The 20,879-nt window shown below is 36.6% G+C and overlaps 1 protein-coding gene across 1 annotated transcript in view; it reads right to left on the reverse strand.

Annotated features, from left to right (window-relative positions):
• The window catches only part of LOC129218571 (proton-coupled zinc antiporter SLC30A2-like), a 47,259-nt gene that overhangs the window by 20,314 nt on the left and 6,066 nt on the right, over nt 1–20,879 (reverse strand). Inside the window, 4 exon segments of the mRNA XM_054852881.1 lie at nt 1,625–1,771; nt 9,336–9,447; nt 12,464–12,620; nt 18,338–18,429. Coding sequence (XP_054708856.1) covers nt 1,625–1,771; nt 9,336–9,447; nt 12,464–12,620; nt 18,338–18,369 — 448 coding nt within the window. The 5' untranslated portion in view covers nt 18,370–18,429.

Below are 20,879 nucleotides of genomic sequence, written 5' to 3' on the forward strand. Positions count from 1 at the left end.
ACAAAGTTTAAGTACAGTGAAGCACCGTTTATACGTTTTTGAAGGGACTATATGAAAAAAGCGTACAAACGAAAAAACGTATAATAGACATAGGTTAAAAAAGCTCAAAATTTCGTCATCGGAAGGCATTTTTAACACATTAACTGCCAGGGCAATTTTCAGAAATTTAGCCAGAAATGATAATTCGATTCAATCACATTATATTATTAAAAACTCTTAATTCTAGTGCATAGTTATCATTAAAAAGCATAAGAGAAGCCAGCCCTTTGTGTCGAAGATTGTTTTAAGAAGTTCCACAAAGAGTAAAATATTTTATTTCTTGCATTTGAATTCATTTTTATAATTTTGTTCGTTGTTTAATAAACTCTCTGTTCGTTCGAGCCGGCATTGGTTTTTTGTTCTTTTCCCAGAAGCCATCTAACGATGTTAGCAATGATGTATTTCGAGTCTAATCGTAGCTGCACAAAAATGGCAAGTAAACAAGTTAGAGAGAACTCGGTGTTGGCGTCATAGAAAAGAACGAAATCTACGAGTTACCTCGTAGATGGCAGTGAACGTGTTAATTAAATGCACGTTTACGACATTATTTGAATGTCGTAAACGTAACTAATGGTTCATTATTTGAATGTCACCATCTTTTTCATCCCCTTCACTAAATGAAACTCCTCCACACATTAGCCTTCGTGTAAAGATAATCCTCAAAAATCAGTTCACAGAAAGATCGTGTCATCAGTCACGATCCCCAAACCTCAATCCATGTGACTTTTAGCTTTGGAAATGTTTGAAATATCTCGTAAATCGTGATGTTCTTAGAATTTACATAATCTTAAAGACAGCATTGCACGACATGTTCGTAGCATTTCCGAGAACACACTGCGGTCAACTCTAGAATGCGTTGTCTTACGATTCCAGAACGTAGCCGAACATGTTGCATATATATATATATATATATATATATTCAAGAATAATCAATGTAAATAAAATTGAAGGTGCAAAACACAAGAACATACAAATGTAAAAGGTGAACCAGGGACCAACACTTTCTCAAGGGGAGGATTAGGCCCTAAGTTCACAAGGCCCTATCTGTTTAGCAAGAGGGAAGGTCCCAATAACTTGCTACCCTCCCCGAGAGCTTTGGAGGCAAATTGAACAAGAAAACATACCTTTTTCATTTGTATGTTCTTATGCTTTGCATCTTCAGTTTTATTTAGATTGTTTATTCATGAATATGTTTGTGCTGTTTTTGTTTCTTGCAGTTTTGCGCTGGCATTACAGTAGATTTTAGTATTTATTCTTTTGTTTTTTCAACGTCTTTGAATTTATATTTAAAATATGTATCTCATGTTGTATATGTATATATATATAGACATATATACATTCTATTCATACGGTTGCGAGATGACAAATGTGCTACGCATTGAAAAGTATCCTCTGGTGACGAAATTTTAAATTAATTCTTCTGTTCGCTCAAACTAACTCCTACCTTTTAATTATGTTCCATACAAAATTTCAGTAATTTCTAATCAATTACTTCGTCGCTAGACTGCTTTAATGTACGGTCGCTCATTTACAGCCCCCCCCCCCTGTACTTGAACATGATTCGAACAGTAAATAAATGTGTTACCTGCACGGTACCAGCCAAAGCTCATGCGTTTAGTCGCAGGTCTCGAGGCGACCCAAATGGCCATCAAACTAATCATAAAACTGGCAAAATCTGTCAACAGATGAGCAGCGTCTGTAGCGATAGCCAAACTGTTTGCCATGATACCTCCTGCAAAAGAAGTTCCATGATCAATTTTCATTGTCCGTACAGTGATGGCTTCATTTGTTACGCTTCAGTGTATCTCTGGCGGGAACTGCAGATTCATTTTCTGGATCAATGAAAACTGAAAGCAGTTGGATAAACTCTTGGAGTTAGCTCGGCATTTTTATGTCATAAATGCCGAACAAAAAGTTACACTATAAGGCTTTGCTTCTGATCATGCAGTTAAATATAGCAGTTTGAGAAATAATTTAAAAAAAAAGAAGAAGTAATTTTAAAAAATGAACCCGACGACAGCAAAAAACACTAAAAGGTAAGAAACAAGGTAGGTGCTGGTTGATATCATCCTCTTACTGAGTAAAACAGGTGATTTGATATGCTAGATGTTCCTATTTCTTTAGTTCTATGGAAATCCTCTGTCACTTTCACATTAATAACATACAGTAGCAGGGCCGGATTTGGAAGTGTGGAGGCCCCTAATCAGGGTTCGAAATGATCATCATATCTTCGAAAATATCCGATACTTTTATATATATCCGAATGTTGTGATATATATGTATATATCCGATATTTTCGACCCGTTAAAGTTAGGATATTTTAAAAATTTTTATTGTGGGGGCCCCTTTGTTGTGGAGGCCCCGGGGCAGTAAATATAGCTGCCCTCCCCTAAATCCGCCCCGCTACAGTAGACTCTCGTTTTACGCGGGTTTATTTTACGCGGTTTAAGATTTGACACCTTTATTTTATTTTACGCGCATGAGTTTCGGTTTGACGCGGATGCGGCAATGCAAACTGATGAAATTTAACCCTCATTCAAAATCCAAACTCCTAAAGATTGCAGATTACGCGTAATCAACTGCCTTTTGGCGTGCTAATAATCGAGCTTGGACCACTGCAGACATTTTATGCGTTTGGTTCCAGAGCTCTTTCCAGAAGTAAAGTTATTAAACTCACTCAGTTCAGAACTCACTGGAAGAAGAGCTTTTAGGAGTGACAAAGGTGGTCAAAACCAACGAGGGTGCCGACGTTGGTGACGCACAACCAAAAACGTTCACATTCAAAATTTTGAGCCATTTCTAGACAATGGAAATGATTTTTCTGATTTGTTAGTGAAGGAAGATTCTATCATGGAAATGACGCAAGTGATCATGGATGCGTTAATGCTCTGCAAAGAATTAGAGAAAAATTCTTAATGACTTCCAAGACTATCATATCCAGCTCCTCTTTATAAAGAGAACACGAAATTCATTTATGTTTTCTTTATGCGTGTTGTGCATGAAAGTCGATATAAGCGCACATTAAACTTATTATACAGTTAGTCATCACTAGAATGAAGTATTTTTTTATCTACGGAACCAAACCCCTATTTTAGCACTATTGTTATTCCCCAATTTACGCGGTTTCGATTTACGCGGCATTTCCGTGGAACTTAACCCCCGCGTAAAACGAGGGTCTGCTGTAATTCAATTCAAATGCCTTTGTCGTACGTTGTCAACAACATTTTTTTTTTTATCAACGCACGACAACGTCAACGGAAAACGAGTGATAAAAAAGCGTGAGTTATACACACTTACAAGTAAGTTTCTTAGTTCTATATACAGGAATGGTAAATTTAATTAAGATTTTACTATATCAAACTGATAGAAAATATTAATTATAAAAGATTAATTATATTTAATAGGGCTTTAATAGTAATCAAAAACTATCTGGATTCTTACCTTTTGGCGTTTTTCTCGTATTCGGGTTTACAGTTTTTAATAAATTTATTTAAAATCCGCGCTAAAAAAAAAAAGAAAATAATGAATTCGGATGAAATCTGGATTTACAAGGTAAAATCGATTCTTCCTATTATTGAAGTCGTTTAAATGTAACCTATGTTACCAAGGTTAAAATAACGAATCGATTGACACCTTATTCATCAAAATCGGATGAATAGTTTAGGCGCAACGGTGGAATATAAGTGCAAACATACAGAGACTGCTAAAATCAAAACCTTTCTTTTTGGTTTCGTCCTCGGGTAGAAATACTATTTCTAAACTAAACGAGCTGATGTGTGCATCACATGACTTCCTTCTACTCCAATTTAATGTCATTTTCTCATTATTGGAAGTTCTAATGCGATTCAATTGTTTACTCTCTAAATATCACCAACAGCGGCCAAATTAAGAGCGGATAAAAAAGAAAAAAAAATTTAAAAAAATCGCCAAATTTATCGCCAAGTTGGCGACAAAACTTGGCGACCAAAAAAAAAAAGGCGCCATATCGCCAAATGACCGCCAAATTATAACACCACTTGAGTTTACATTGCAATTAACAATGATTTCCCCTCAAAAAGGGGAAAAAGACCCTCTTTGGAGCATCCGAATGCAACCAAAAAGGAAGGTGCACAACTAGACCCCACTAGGAGTCTAAGTACCAAATTTCAACTTTCTACCACATTCGTTCTTGAGTTATGCGACATACATACACACATACGCACATACATACGTACATACAGACGTCACGAGAAAACTCTCTTTAATTAACTCGTGGGTCGTCAAAATGGATATTTCGGGTGTCTTTACGTTCTTAGGCATATATCCACGTGTGGTCGGGTTGAAAAATAAACTCAACATTCATTCGGGGGTGAGAAAAACTTCTCTACCTCGTAAAACATTATCTAGAATTGAAGCTATGACATCAATTCATTCAAGACTATTGGCGTTTTCTCAACTTAGGATACTTAATATTATTTTGAGTTATCCTCGGAGAAATTTGTTTTTGAAAGTTTCCGATTACCAGTACCTCTATGAATATAGAACTTCAGTGCCCAGCACTTTTCTTAGCTATACCTATACTCTACCTATTAGAATCACGCCTCACCAGGAAATCAAACGATAGTGTGTATTCTAAAAACAACAATTTCAAAAATGCCAAAACAGTACTCAATATTGAACACATCGCCGAGTTAAACTGGCTCCAATTATGTGGTATTCAAATTTGAAGCATTGAAATACTCATCAAATACTCAATTCAACATTTGCTCATTTTTTATGTATTTGTGCTCATTTTTGAGTATGTAATAATTTCAAAATTGAGTATTAAATGCGTTATGTACTCGTTTTTGAGCATGAAATAATTCACACTATTTGAAACCATGGGTTCTCATATTTGAAAGAAAAAATTTCAAGAAAATTTTAAAGCATGAATGTGCTCATTTTTGAAAACCTTATTTTTCTCAGTGTAGTCATGAAAATCTTCTAAATGAATTAGTAATCTAAAGAGCATAGTTTAACATGTTTTTTGATACATAAATTTATTTTCCCTCGTCTCCCTGTTATCAAAATAGGAGGTCTTTAAGTCGGCTGAAACTTTAAGTAAAGTCGTCAAATTTAGCGATTTTCGATCAGAAATAAAGTTCCATTCTTGTCCAAATCTTGAAATTTGGCGACTTTTCTTAAAATTGCGGCAGATTTTAAGACCATATGTCTCCATAACGGAGAGACGATGGCAAATACAGTGTGTCCAGCAAAGGACTCCCTGGTTTCAAAATTAAATATCTTGAAAACAAAGGACGATATCGGAATAAAATAAACGCCATGTTTATTGTGAAACCCATAAAAATCCATGTACGTAAACTTGGAAATTAGTTTAAAAAAGTGCCAACAGGTGGCGCTGCACACTGTAATTGCAATGGAATTCTCCATAAATAGTGCTACGAAGAGGTTGGACGATAATTTCTAGCGTATATGTATGTATATCTGAGAGACTACACTACTGCTGAAACAACTAACCTCTTCGCAGCACTATTTATAGAGACTCCTATTGCAATTACATTGTGCAGCGCCACCTGCTGGCAGTTTTTAAAACTAATTTCCAAGTTCCTGTATATGATTTTTATGGGTTTCAAAGTAAACATACTGTTTATTTTATTCCAATATCGTCCTTTGTTTCCGAGATATTTAATTTTTAAACCAGGGAGTCCTTTGCTGGACACCCTGTACTTTATGCGTCAAAAAATATGTGTCACTATGCTCTTTCGATTGCTACATATTTAAGTTTTTATTCTCATTATTGCACTGTTCGTGTGGCTCCCCGGTTAGAACTTCAATGCCGCATGACGCAGTGTAGGAGACAAGACTTCCCTCCGGGTACAATTAATAAGCTTAATTATAGTTTTTTAATGCGAAATTCTCATAAATGAAAGGCCTCTACCTAAGCAAAAAGAAGTTTCTAGTATTCACACTCTCCAAGTCAAGCATTTTACTTCTCCCCCTCACAACTCCACATGACTACCTTTTACGCCCTTTTAACGATTTTGAATGAACACTTTCAGAAAAACCCCAACGCCATAACTTTGATTCCGGCGAATCACTCACATTAAGGAATCTAAAAACCTTTCAAATATTAACTAAATTATCGTGAACCGATGCAAAAAAGCATTTTACAGAGACTACTTTTCCCACTATCGGCGCAAAATTAGAACCATATTCGAAAAAAAAAAATGCCAAATTTGTCGCCAACTTGGTGCTATATCACCAAGTTGGTGACAAAAACTTGGAGACTAAAAGCTCTGCGATGTATCGCTCGCCAAGTGTTCGCCCAATTCTAACATCACTTGAGATTACCCTGAAATCAACAATGATTCCCCCCCCCCCCCAAAAAAAGGTAAAACACTCCTTTAGGAGCATTTGAATGCGACCAAAAGTGATGTGCGCTACTAAATTCTACTAGGAGTCTACATACCGAATTTCAACCCTCTACGGCATACCTTTTTTAATTATGCCAGATACATACGCACATACAGTCGTCCCAAGAAAGCTTGTGGTAATTAACTCGGGGATTCGCAAAATGGATATTTCTAGCGCCCATACGTTCTTAGGTACATATGCACGTGCGGTCGGGCCGGAAAAACAACTCAACATTTATTCGGTGCGGAGCAAAATGGAAATTTAGGCCAATATTTGAGGGATTTTTTTTTTTTTTTCGCGAATACAATGCTTCTTTTGCACAGTGTGTGAGCCGTTCTCTCTTTACACCCCCGTTGACCAATATGCAACCGCTTTTGACGGTGATGTGGCTGCTATCCACCAAGCCCTGCTACAATTGCAGACCCTTCATGATTTTGCAAAGGTAGTTTTCCTTTCTGACTCCAAGGCTGCCCTCCAGGCTGTAGATTCACAAAGTGACTTGTTCCTCAACCGCAGATCAGTGCTATGATCTCCTCATCTGGGGGGGGGGGGGTGACAAAGTTGGAACTGGACAAGGGGAAAAGGGTTTGTGATTCAGTAGATTCCTGCCCCCTGCGGAGTTCAGGGCAATGAAGCTGCCGATTTTCTGGCTAAGAGGGGAGCTTCTGTACTACAAACAACTCAATCTGCCTTGTCTTTCCTCCCTCTCTCTATCAAGTCTATTGTCAATAAAACCTTCAGGACTTCCTTTTTTAAGGACCTTACATTCAGAAGTAAAAATAAACCATGGATCAAACAAATTCGTAAAATACCGGAACGGCCCAGAAAGCGATCTGTGGCAATTTTCCGTCTCATTACTGATCATGACTGCCTCCCAAAACACCTTCACCGCATCAATGTACTCTTTGCCCTCTACGTGATCTTAGGGAGGATGTGACCTGTTAACACCTCCGCAAATGCCCTGCTCTTCCTCAAACTTCAATTTGGGAGCGTTATAGGGTGGAAAGAGCTGCCCTGAGTTCATAAATTTTCTGATGTCGCTTTTAACCTTGTTTTACGTTTTCTGTGATTTTCAGTTGTCTTGTTACTTGCCATTGGGAAAAAAATCCTTTACTATATAAAAGGAAGTAAAAAAAAAAGGAAAAATTAATTTGAATTTTGACATCTTGAATTCAAATTATGTTTTTCGCAATCACGAGTGTGTGTATATTGCGTGTGTGTTTGTGTGTGGGGTATGTGTGTTTGTGTGTAGGGGTATGTGTATGTGTGTGTAGGCATGTGTGTTTGTGTCTGTGTGCTGGCATAAGTATGTGGGTAGTTGTGTGTATGAATGTGTGTGCGTGGGGGCGGGATATGTGTATGTGTGTGTAGGCGTAAGTGTTTGTGTCTGTGTGCAGGCATGAACGTGTGGGTAGTTGTGTGTATGTGTGTGTATGTGTTTGCGTGTGTGTATGTTTTTGTGTGTTTGTATGTATGCGTGTGTGTATGTTTTTGTGTGTTTGTATGTGTTTGTGTGTGTATGCATGTGTGTGTGTAGTTGTGTATGTATGCGCATGTGTGTAGGACATGGATGCAACCTGGAGACGGCTTTCGCTATAGGAGCAGCATCGTGAGGAGTCGGTCGACGGTGATGGTGCGGAGGGTGGCGGTGGGAAAATAAAATGATAGGACGCCAAAAACAGTCAAATGAAAGCAATAAGCAATCGTGATTGCTCAAAAAAAGAAAAGAAAGAATAAAAAAAGCTATAGGATAACGGCACCAGTCACGGACATGCTTAAGACATCGCTCTCAAGTTAACTCAATTTTCTACGCCTTTTAATGATTTATAATTTTTGAATTTTTTTTTTCTCTCACGCAACTACATTTCATCTGACGCTTTGCTTCTGGAGCCTCTGAATTAGTTAATTCCATTTTTATTCGCTCAATTTCGAACAAAGGTTCGACCTCCAGCACAGACACCGAAAATTCGAAGGATAGACAGTAACAGAGGAGGTGAGGAAAGGATGGGTAACAGACAAAATTCCTTTTTTCTCTTCAAAATGTGCCGAAGTTCTTTATTTTAGGAACTATAGCCTTACTAAATTCAAATGAACACGAAACACCAGCATGACCTCGTGGTAGCTGTTCATAACCTTCCACCACTGCCTTGTAAATACCAACTGGCTCATAAATTCACTCTGAAAACACTAGATGATTGCACTGTATTCATGGGTTACAGCAACATCAGTTTTACCCGCCTAAAAAGCTTATTATTCAAATCCGGTCTGACCGTGCCGGCATCTTTCGTTTACTAGGCACTCTCCTTATTGCATGAAATACACCGCCAGCTCAGTCATTTCCAGCCGAGGACTGCAGTTTCGTGCTTATTAGCACTCATCAGGCCGGCATAGGAAAGTGACTGAGCTGGAGATGGAAAATCTCTTAAGGAAGCCAAGAGTGCCAAACAAACTGGTAGCTAATATAGAATTAGCACAGACCAGACGAGTGACCGAAGCAATGGTTCGGTTCAACTCGAAGATTGAAGGCAAGGCATGATATATTCAGTAAATTACCGCCCATGAGTAAGGTCTAAAGCAGAAATACATGAAATACACCGCCGCTTTCCTATGCCGGGCTGATGAGTGCTAATAAGCACGAAACTGCAGTCCTCGGCTGGAAATGACTGAGCTGGCGGTGTATTTCATGTATTTCTGCTTTAGCCCTGGCTACTGGGCGGTAATTTACTGAACATACTTTCCTTATTGCCAGCAATTTGAAAACTTTAAACGAAAGGAGTCGATTGCTCGAGCTAAAGCGAAGATTTTCCTCGGCTCTTCTGTAAATGATTCAGATGAATAAAGAAGGAAATAGGTTCACGTTGGAAGATTAAACGGGCGTGCATAATGCAGTGCAGTCCACTTACCGACAGCTTCTCCAATCATGAAGAGCAGACAAAGAATGCTGGCCATGACGAGACGACGGCGAGCCACCCGATCGATGCCAATTTCCTTCTCGTCATGGCAGTGGGAGTCCGACTGTGAACAAGAGAGAATCGGATTCAAATCATGATCGCTAAATTTACCAATTCTGCATGACCAGAATGTTAGTACAGAGAACACTGTTAAAAATTTTCCGGAAAATTTACGGTAATTGTTATTGGCATCCATGTTGCCAGTAACTATTACCGTAAAAATCAAATGTTACTGTAAAATTTTAACGGTTTCCTCGGTAGGCCACAGCAACCAGTTGGCGCTGGGATCGCTTATTTCTCCGGTATAAATTACCGTAAAAATCAGCGATGCGTCGGCGATGCAATTTTACAGTAACAATTACCAGAAAATCTTCCTGAATTTTTAACAGTGAACACACGCCGAGATTCAATGATCCATGCCGTATTGACCATATTGATCCATGCCGATATTGACCGATCAATCCATGCGCACGGGTGTGGCATTTTTGCACTTCATCATTGGAATTTTGAATTTTGGCTTTACATTTTTTTTAAATATTGAAATAGGTTGGACATTTATGTATCTCAATAAGAAGTATCTATTTTTAAACTAATGATTTGTATGTGCTAATCACACCCGCCACACATACAACCCATTATTTTTACGTCCAAATTTTGTTTTACTTCATAGTATGACACATTATGGTTCCTTATACTGGAGTATATCCCAATTAAAAGCTTAAAATTCCGGGAATAATGTGCAACTATACGAGTAAAAATGTCACTCCCATGCAAGAAGGTTGGGCAGTGTACAAGGATTACTGTCACCTTCCTACATTTAATTTGAGACGAGAGTAATTGTCGAAAAAGTGGGGCCTAGATAGACACTTCGGCACTGTTGACTTAAAGTCTAACCTTGAGAATTTTTTCTTTTTGGGTAGTTCAGTGAAAAGGGAAGTATTATTGACGCTTATTTGCGCTCAATGACCGTCACTATAGTATTGGAAAGATAACTCAGCCAAGTCCCAAAAACACTTATCCGTTTTTCCGAAGGAGAAATTAACTTTCTCAAGGTCAAGCTTCAAGTAACCGGAGTCGAACTATAAAGTGGCTATGCACAAACACGATAAGATCAGCAGCATTGCTTCCTGGGGGAAAGAAGTTGTGTTAACGTTGCGATATTGAGAATGGTATTGACTATGACAAAAAAATATTAAACATTAAGATAATGAAGAAATTAAAAAAACACAAACAGAAAAAAGTTGAGTCCCGAAGATCTGGTCTAATGTGGATCAAAAAGTGGCTCAGATTGAAAATACCGGTTTATCAAGAACGCACGCGAAATGCTGGTTTTTCGTACAAGTATTTTTCTTCCAGCCAGGGTGTGGCCGAGTTTTCGGGATTCAGCCTAGTTATCGAGTGCCGAGTTTTTGGAACTCGGCTGTATTTTCTTCTCGCCGTAACCTGGAAGTAATTGCAGTGACAAGTTAAAAAGCCAATAAATTGAACTTTTATACTGTTGCACGATTTTGACCTAGGTCTTGCAGCATTTACCATAGCTAACCGAAGCGTGTTGCTGAAAAAGTCTAATATTTCCGCAAATGCGTTTTTTTTTCTTCCTGATATTGAACACAGATGTAGACCAAGAAACTTAGAAAGAGTTGTAAATGGTTCTTTATAAATGGTCTAAACAAAACAGGGAAAGTTATTGTAACTTATCTTTTCGTAGCTTTTTGTGAATTTTTCTAGACATTTTTATCTGAAGATATGAAGGGCTGGGGGCAAGAATGTGATATATCACATGATGTGAATTTTTCAGTAGGCCAATTTCCAACTTATAAAAAAATATGTAGTATTTTTCATAGGAATTATACATTCTATATTCTGCAATACTAAATCCAGATATGTTTATCTCCAAATGACATAATTATGTTTAGTTCAATTTTAGCTATGAGAAACAAAAAATCTGATCAAAAAGTCACTCCTTGTGGCTCGTCACACCTCTAGCTTTCCAAACCCTTCATATGAGGCAGTGAGAAGTCAAGTGGACGTTTTCAAGTTTTGAGTAAAACGCGTTTAAAGATAACATCCTAGGTAGACTTTCATTGAAATTTTTTTCTAAATCATGCTGTATAGCAGCAACTACCATGGCTACTAGTACCATTTCTTGCCCTAAGACAGAGGAGAGGTTCACCTACCATGTGTACTGGTCATAGACTAATAATAAGAGTAGACCGAGCTTCCCCAGACTTGCTGATGAAAAAATTGGTTCATGGATACATCATGTGACTAGTGGAAGGCTCGGCGAAAACTTTGGCGGCATGGTTGCCAGCTGGCAGGATTATCTATAGTTAGGCACTCGGCATGTATTTTAAGACGTAATGTGTTTTTATTATAATTTTTTTCCCAGGTGCAGAGATGATTGAACTGTTTTTCTTTTAGTTATGCATTATTTTGACATTAGTAATTAGTTTTTGATCGCAGTTTTCAGTAACTTTAATTTCATTCGGAACTACTACATCAGCGTTGGCGTAAACGTAATGGCGTAAACGTTTTGCGTTAACGCAAAAATGTACTAATCGGTATCTTAAATTGAAATTGTAGGTAAAAATCTTACCGTTTGCCGATTCTTTTAGGGCGCTTGCATCTTCAATTGCTTAGAGAGTTATTAAAATTGAATAAAGAAAATGCACAATACTATCTAAACGAAAAACTCACTATATTAACAAAATATTTACAACTTAGAATAACAAATTTACAAATCAGACTCCATAAAAGATAATTCTTCCGTGTTCCATCAATTCTATTTTATTTTATTTCTCGCTCGCGTTGATCGTCTGCTACGATCAACGTCCGTTGTTGCTAGGATATCCACCAGTCACATGGTTTGGTTTATGAGCAGCAAAAGGGTTGCCATAGCTCGGTCTACTCTTATTATTAGTCTATGGTACTGGTTATCTCCAAATTTCCAATTTTGCCACTTACATCCCTTTGCTTCTTTACTGCCTCATATGTACTTTTGCAGCCATACGCTTCCATTATGGCTGCTGAAAGATTATTTGTAGAAAGCACTGGTTATTCGACGAGGGAAAGAAACTTACAAAAATGCTTTCCGTCCTGCCTTTAGGTGAGGTAGCGGACTGCGAGTCGCCGTTGTTGCAACACTCCTCGGCAGCGTTCCCGTGGCAGCAATAGATGATGGAGTTATCACGGGAGACCAGAGACTCGTATGTGCCCGAATGGTGGTCGCTTAGGGTCCTGCAAAAGAGTTAACATTGTCATCTCAGAAAAACACTTCCTTGAAGGAGTGATAAAAATTTTGTTGTTGTGTCCTGCAAAGGAGTTAACATTGTCATCTCATAAAAAAACACTTCCTTGACAGAATGATAACAACCTTGTCATTGCACTGTTAAAAATTCAGGAAGATTTTCTGGTAATTGTTACTGTAAAATTGCATCGCCGACGCATCGCTGATTTTTACGGTAATTTATACCGGAGAAATAAGCAATCCCAGCGCCAACTGGTTGCTGTGGCCTACCGAGGAAACCGTAAAATTTTACAGTAACATTTGATTTTTACGGTAATAGTTACTGGCAACATGGATGCCAGTAACAATTACCGTAAATTTTCTGGAAAATTTTTAACTGTGTGTGTTCTGCAAAGGAGTTAACAGTGATGTCATCCCATAAAAAAAACACTTCCTTGACAGAATGAGAACTATCTTATCGTTGTGTCCAGCAAAGGAGTTAACATTCTGCCATCTCATAAAAAGAAACTTCCTTAACAGAATGATAATCTTGTTATTGTGTCGTACGATTACGTAAACAGTCTCTTGAAGCAATGGGTAAATGCTTATGACCAACTTTGTTGTTCCTATAGGACCAACATAAAAATATAATCTGGTTCTATTCACCTGACGAGTGAAAACGATAATATTCATTTAACCAAGGCTGTCATCTCTAAACCCATTCGTGCGATGCGAGAGTAGCGTGAATCATTTAAAACGTATCATTGAAACATGCAAATATTGAGCCAATTTAGCCAGATTGGTCACCCCCAAAAAAGGAAAAAACTCGAATTGATGCTGATTTAACCAATAAACTCCAACCCATCACAATATTTTAGTAACATTGAACTGTTTATTTCGAATGAAATTTTACTCAGTATTCTCAAATACTAGCCAATACAGTAGAACTTCTATTATTGTAACAATAAGCATTTGCCATATAAAGTTCAAGTCAGATGTATAACATAAATACACAGAGAACAGTGTCAAACAGTTTTTTCTTATAAGTTTTAGCCTATTTTCAAGCTAAAGCTAAATATTTTTTTTAAATAAAGACAAAAATGTATTAAAATTAATATAGGCCTTTAACCATTCAACTAAAACTAGTTTTAGTTGAATGGTTAAAACCGCTTAAACAATAACCACTTAAAAAAGTTGAAACCGCTTATTTATATTTTGACCGCTAGTCAAAATATAAATAAGCGGTTTCAATAAATACTTTTAAATAAAAATTCGAAAGTAGAATTATGGGGGTCTAAGGACCTTTAAACTTCAAAATTTTTGATTTTATGGAAAAAAATATATGTTATGCACAGTTTAATTCTGAACAATTTGATACCTTATTTATTACTATACGCCAAAAACTTTTCGAGTTATTGTAAAAATGCCTAAACTTTCCCCATAGAGATTTATGTTAACAGTAGCTGTTTAAGCTTCTTTTTCTCAGGTGCCGATTTCTTCGGTTTTCTCGTTTTGCGCGCATGATATCTCAGAAAGTTTTTTATATATGTCCGTAAAACTTTTAATGTATGTTTATCTGGTTTATATTTATGACCTGAACCTAAATTTATTTATTTTTTTAAAATTATTTATTTATTTTTTTGAAATTTGGTAAGTTAATATCAAAAATTTCCAAAATTTTGGGTAAAAAAATATTTATTTTTAAATATTAACTTTAATTTTTTAGTTGAAATTCAGGTTCAGATCGTTAAGATGTATCAGACAAATATGCATGAAAAGTTTTACGGAAATATATGACAAACTTTCTGAAATATCATGCGCGCAAAACGAGAAAACCGAAGAAATCGGCACCTGAGAAAAAGAGGCTTAAACAGCTGCTGTTAACATAAATCTCTACGGGGAAAGTTTAAGCATTTTTACAATAACTCGAAAAGTTTTTGGCGTATGGTAATAAATAAGGTATCAAATTGTTCAGAATAAAATTATGCATAACATATATTTTTTCCAGAAAATCGAAAATTCTGAAGATTAAAGGTCCTTAGACCCCTTATGAAATGGATAAATACATGTCAGTCGGTTTGCATCTCTACCTGTCCCCGATAATAACTTTTGACGGAATAGCTCAAATGAATTATTTTTCTTTAAATTTCAAGCAGTTCAGAAAAAAATTTAACGCATTTCCGTAAATCAGGACTCGACTAACGTAAGTCGAAAAACGGCGATTTTAATTTTATGACTGCATTGTATTTAGAATCTTATTCCGAATTACGCCATAAAAACGTAATTGTATTTTTTTTTTTTAATAATCTTTTATAATTATTTATTAGTGTTATAAAAGCGCAGGTCCGAGCCTTTGTATGCACCAGACAAATGTTTCTATTTACGTTAGTGTAGCTTTCAGCAGATTTGTCTAAGGGGAAATTTGTATCCTTCATAAATCATGATGTTGTTGAAGAATCTGCTTTTGACGTTAATTATATTGAAAGTGATGTTTTTATATAAAAGGTATTGTTAAACAATGAAAAAAGTTTAACCGTATGGCCTACGGGAGATATTCAAACCGTTTTTTTTTTCCTTTTTGAAAACCAACACTAAAAATTATTCTTTTCAAGTGCAGAAAATCAAGAATACTGTATATTGAACTGTTGAATCTTGCTGTGTTGCTTTAGACGTTTAAATATTGTACAATAGAACTTCAATTATCTGTACTCCAACTGTGGGAATCGCTTTCAGAATTTCAGAAAAAAAAAACAGTTTGCTTATTTTGTAATGAATATATTTCCGTTATGAAAGAGCAGTGGCGTAGCTAGACCCGACTTTCGGGGGAGGGGTTACTTCTTTTATATATATATATATATATATATATATATATAATCGCTTGGAATTTTTTCCTTTTCTTCTTTTTTTTCTTTCTCTTCTCTCTTCTTTTTCTCTTTTTTTTGTGACTAACTTTTGGGGGGGGGGGGGGTTGTCCCCAACCCCCCCCCCTAGCTACGCCCCTGTGAAAGAGTACTATTTAAACCGGCAGTATGACGTTTAGCATGCTCCCAAGATGGGCGCAATCCGAGGACTATTTTGACTAAACCAGGATCAAGATTTGAAAAAAAACGAGCTGATGTGTGCATCACATGACTTCCTTTTACTCCAATTTAATGTCATTTCCCCATTACTGGCAATTTTAATGTGATTCAATTGTTTACTCTCGAAATATCACCAACAGTGGCCATATTGAAACCAAAAAAAAAAATGTCAAAATTTGTCGCCAAGTTGGCGACAAGACTTGGCGACCAAAAGACTGGCGATATCTCGGCAAGTGTCCGCCAAATTTAACACCACTTGAGTTTACATCGAAATTAATGATTTCCCCCCACAAAGGAGCAAAAGACCCCCTTAGTAACATCCGAATGCAACCAAAAGGGAAGGTACACAACTAGACCCCACTAGGAGTGTAAGTACCAAATTTCATCTTTCTAGGACATTCCGTTCTTGAGTTATGCGGCATACATACACACATACGTACATACAGACGTCACGAGAAAACTCGTTGTAATTAACTCGGGGGGGGCTCATCAAAATGGATATTTCGGGTGTCTGTACGTTCCTAGGTACATATCCACGTGTGGTTGGGTTGAAAAAAAAACTCAACATTCATTTGGGGGCTGAGCAAAATGGAAATTAAGGCCAATTTTTTTCTCGAATACAATACTTCCTTTTTTGTAAAAGGAAGTAAAAATTAGAAAATCGTCAATCCCACTCGAGACAAAATGCTGAAAAAAAGAATGCAGTGTTTAAGTTCGTAGTTTCATTTATGAACAAATTACTAAAAATCACGCTGATGTTGAGTTTGTAAAGCAATGTATGGAATCGACAGCTGAAATTTGATTTGTCCCCCCCCCCTCCTCCCTCCCTAAAGCACTTGTTTTCAAAAGCTTGCTTATCTGATACCGTGACTTGAAGAATCTGAAAATTGTCTCAGGATACTGAAAACACACTAAAAAACTTGGCTTTAAAGTTTTTTTTTTTTTTCTTATTGTTACCGAAGAGTAATAATTAAAATACATAAACCCTTTCTTCGGAAAAAATCCAATTATCCGAATTTTCGATTTTCCGAATGGAATCCGATTCTCATTGATTCGGATAATTGGAGTCTACTGTATTTGAATTGTGTTTCAGGAAGCATAAACAGAGATACATTTGTACGAAGACTTCCCACTGATCTTAGTTAGAGATTGACTAATTAAATCTAACGACCAAACGGCGCGACCTTGAGGGTCACGGATTTGGACAAAATTCTATATATAGGTTCATTTTTACTAGATATGAGCCCACGTAAAGCGGTTTGACTGCATAGGGCCTAGTTTGGTTGAAATGAGGTTCAAAAGTTGCTATTTTGGCACCAGAAATGCAATGGCATTTCCATTGGAATTTCAGACTTCGACACTGTGTTCGATGTCCCTACATATTTGTCATCTTTTGTTAGTACAACGAGTGGAAAAGAGAACACCTATTTATTTATGAGCATTATTTAAGTTACTCGAATAATCGAAATGATCTTGTATTTTTGTTTTTATATGTGCCATGTGCACATACAATACGCTACATAACAATCAGAGCTTTTTCTCCTTCTCCCAGTTTTTCCTCATCATTGTGGAACATCTTTGATAGCAGATGATAAATATGCAGTTAAAGTAAATGTTTTCATTAGCAAACGATAAATACTTTTTACTACGAAAGGATTGACATAAAACGAAAATAATTAGTTTCGTTTGAAAACGATAAATATCCAGCAACTATGTTATTTTGGCATTCAAATTATTGAAATTAAAAGTACAGTCAATTTAAATTTTAAAACCACTTAATAAAAATTGGTATTCACTGTAATTAGTTAAAAGGTAAGTGCGTGCAAATGGCTCATACTGAAGTACAACAGCAGAAAAGGGGTAAAAATGGGAATTCTAAAGGAAACTCCATTGTATTTCTGGGTCCGAATTATCAACTTTAGACCTCCGTTGCAGCCGAACTAGGGCCTATGCAGTCAAACCGCTTTACCTGGGCTCATATCTAGTGGGAATGAACCTATATATAGAATTTTGTCTAAATCCGTGACCCTCAAGGTCGTGCCGTTTGGTAGCAAGTAAAGTTGGGAATTCAAAGTACTTTATCTGAATAATTATAGGGACGTAAAATTTGTACTTTCATTTTTCATGTATTTTCTTCTTTTGGTAACGATTAAGAAATAAAATAATTTTCACACCAAACTTGATCTTGTTAGAAGTAAATGTGCCCATCTTTCTGATTTTTTTTTTCCTGCTCAGATTTGAAAGTTCTATGTCTATGGACTATTCTTCACTAAATTCAGTTCTGTAATTTCTTTTTTCCGCTTTTTTCTTTAGTACGGCCTTCGTACTGGAAAAAAAAAAGTGGTTTCATTTAAAATGTTTCTATTTGAAAACACACTCAATGATCGGAATCAGCTGAAGCATCAGAACTAACAGTTCTAGCGGATGAAATACTGAGGGAAGTTACAGATATAGAAAATCGAAGTGAAATAGTAGGCGCATGTAAATCTAGACGAATTTCTTGTTAGCTCTATGTTTGGGGATAGTTGCTTTTCTATTTTTATAGAGAAAGGGCTTCCAACTAAGTTCTTAAAATAAAAAACATTTGAAAGCAAACATGGCATGTTATAAATGGCACAATATTATGAAAAATGATGCATTATACTTACAGAGGAATCTTTTCATTATCTTGAGAAGACATCGCTTTTTCCCAAGACTTGAGTTGAACACCTTCAATTGTATTCTAATTAAACTCTCTTATCTGAAAAAGATTTGTAAAAGAAAAAAGCAATTTACATCAGGTCTATTAAAGGGTGTCCCAAAATTAACGCAAGATTTCAATTTGCCGCCATTTTTTCAGTAAATTGCTGGCGAGCCTGAAAATAGAACAATGTGATAGCTGAGATTTTAGGGTTAGTAAAAATAGAGGTTAAAACGATACAATAAGGTTGTTTTCATTATTAACAATATTTTGAAAATTATAAAAAAATGAGGTTGGTCATAAACAGTAGCTGCTCCTGGTGTTCGATATAGCGACATAGTTATGCAAGAGTGGTTGTGGACTTGTTGACATAGACTTTTGACTTCAAGAAACCCCTTAAGAAGAAATCTAATGTAATTAATTCACTCGATATAAGGACCAAATTCTGATCCCCGATAACAGTTACTGCTTGACGAGCCTCAACTTTCATTAGTTTTGAAATATTGTTTAGTAATGAAAATACGTTGTTGTATCGTATAACGCGGCATTTTCATTAACCCTAAACTCTCAGCTGTCAAATTGTTCTTTATTATGGGTTACCAACAATTTACTTCAAAAATAGCGGCATATTCAAATCTTGCGTTAAATTTGGGACACCCTTTACATCAACTGTACATCCAATAAAAGTAAATTTTCTAGCAGTAAGTAACCAAAAACATTTCCATCTAAAGTTTAGAAAATAAGGAGAAAGTGTGGTAAGATGACGATATTAAACTTCAAAAAAAAAAAAAAAAAAATTCACACTTTCGAATGTGAATTGAAATTTAAAACTTATACCCTCAACTTCTTAAAATTGTTAGTCTTTATTTTTAAAAAATTGAAACTACGATTATCCCCTTCAGAAATACGAAAACTGTGTGATAGAAAAGCGATAAACGTTTTCGTCATGTTATCCTACGCATGGGATAAGATGACGAAGGGAAGTGGGTAAAGCCTTGGTTTGCAAGGAGCTAACACGCCGATCGTTGGCGTCGCTCTTCGCCGTGGCGAAAACTTGATTCTTCTGCGCATGCGCGCCCGAGCTAAATCGACGTCGTGAATATTGAAATTAACAATGATTTCCACCCAAAAAGGGGCAAAAGACCCCTTTAGAAGCACCCGAATTCAACCAAAAGGGGAGGTGCACAACTAGACCCTACTAGGAGTCCACGTACCAAATTTCAACTTTCTAGGACATACCGTTCTTGAGTTATGCGACATACATACACACATACATTCATACAGACGTCACGAGAAAACTCGTTGAAATTAACTCGGGAAACGTCAAAATGGATATTTCGGGCGTCTATACGTTCTTAGGTACACATGTACGTGTGGTCGAATCGAAAAAAAATTCAACATTCTTTTGGGGGTGAGCAAAATAGAAATTAAGGCCAATTTTTGATTGAAAATTTTTTCGCGAATACAATACTTCCTTTTTTGTAAAAGGAAGTCAAAATGAGCTTGTTCGGCCCACCCTATCGGACATCTTTATATATACGTATATATTTCAAAAGCATCAGTAGTATATGAAGCTTAAAAATACTTTTCTGCATAAATGTTGAGGTCCGCTTAGTAAGCTATTCAGTCAAAACCTATGCCGCTCCTAAGAGTGAATTCAATATTCTTGAGTCTCCCAACTCTCTACAAATGTGCACGCTTTAGAACTTTTCACCTCACAAGTCCCTCAAAAGAATATTAATGGCTAATATAATGCTCCCTTCTCCTCCAAATAAATCGCTACAAAACTGTCGAAAGTAGGAACAAATTGAGGGCGCTGTCTCTAGAGCAGGGGTTCTCAAAAGGTGGGTCCAGTGGGTTCTCGAGATATGGAAGAAAAGTTTAAAGGAAATTAATTTATTGCTGTGTTTTTATTAAAACGAGCTGATGTGTGCATCACATGACTTCCTTTTACTCCAATTTAATGTCATTTTCTCATCATTGGCAGTTTTAATGTGATTCAATAGTTTACTCTCTAAATATCACCAGTGGCCAAATTAAAACCAGATTTTTTAAAAAATGCCAAATTTGTCGCCAAGTTGGCGACAAAACTTGGCGACCAAAAGACTGGCGATATCTCGCCAAGTATCCGCCAAAATATAACACCACTTGAGTTTACATCGAAATTAACAATGATTTCCCCCCAAAAAAGGGGCAAAAGACCCCCTTTGGAGCATCCGAATGCAACCAAAGAGGAAGGTGCACAACTAGACCCCACTAGGAGTCTACGTACCGAATGTCAACTTTCTAGGACATTCCGTTCTTGAGTTATGCGACATACATACACACAAACGTACATACAGACGTCACGAGAAAACTCGTTGTAATTAACTCGGGAAACGTCAAAATGGATATTTCAGGCGTCTATACGTTCTTAGGTACATTTGTACGTGTGGTCGGGTCGAAAAAAAAAACTCAACATTCATTCGGGGGTGAGTAAAATGGAAATTAAGGCCGATTTTTGAGTGAAA

This window comes from Uloborus diversus, chromosome 3 (genome assembly GCF_026930045.1).
Source record: "Uloborus diversus isolate 005 chromosome 3, Udiv.v.3.1, whole genome shotgun sequence".
NCBI lineage: Eukaryota > Metazoa > Arthropoda > Arachnida > Araneae > Uloboridae > Uloborus > Uloborus diversus.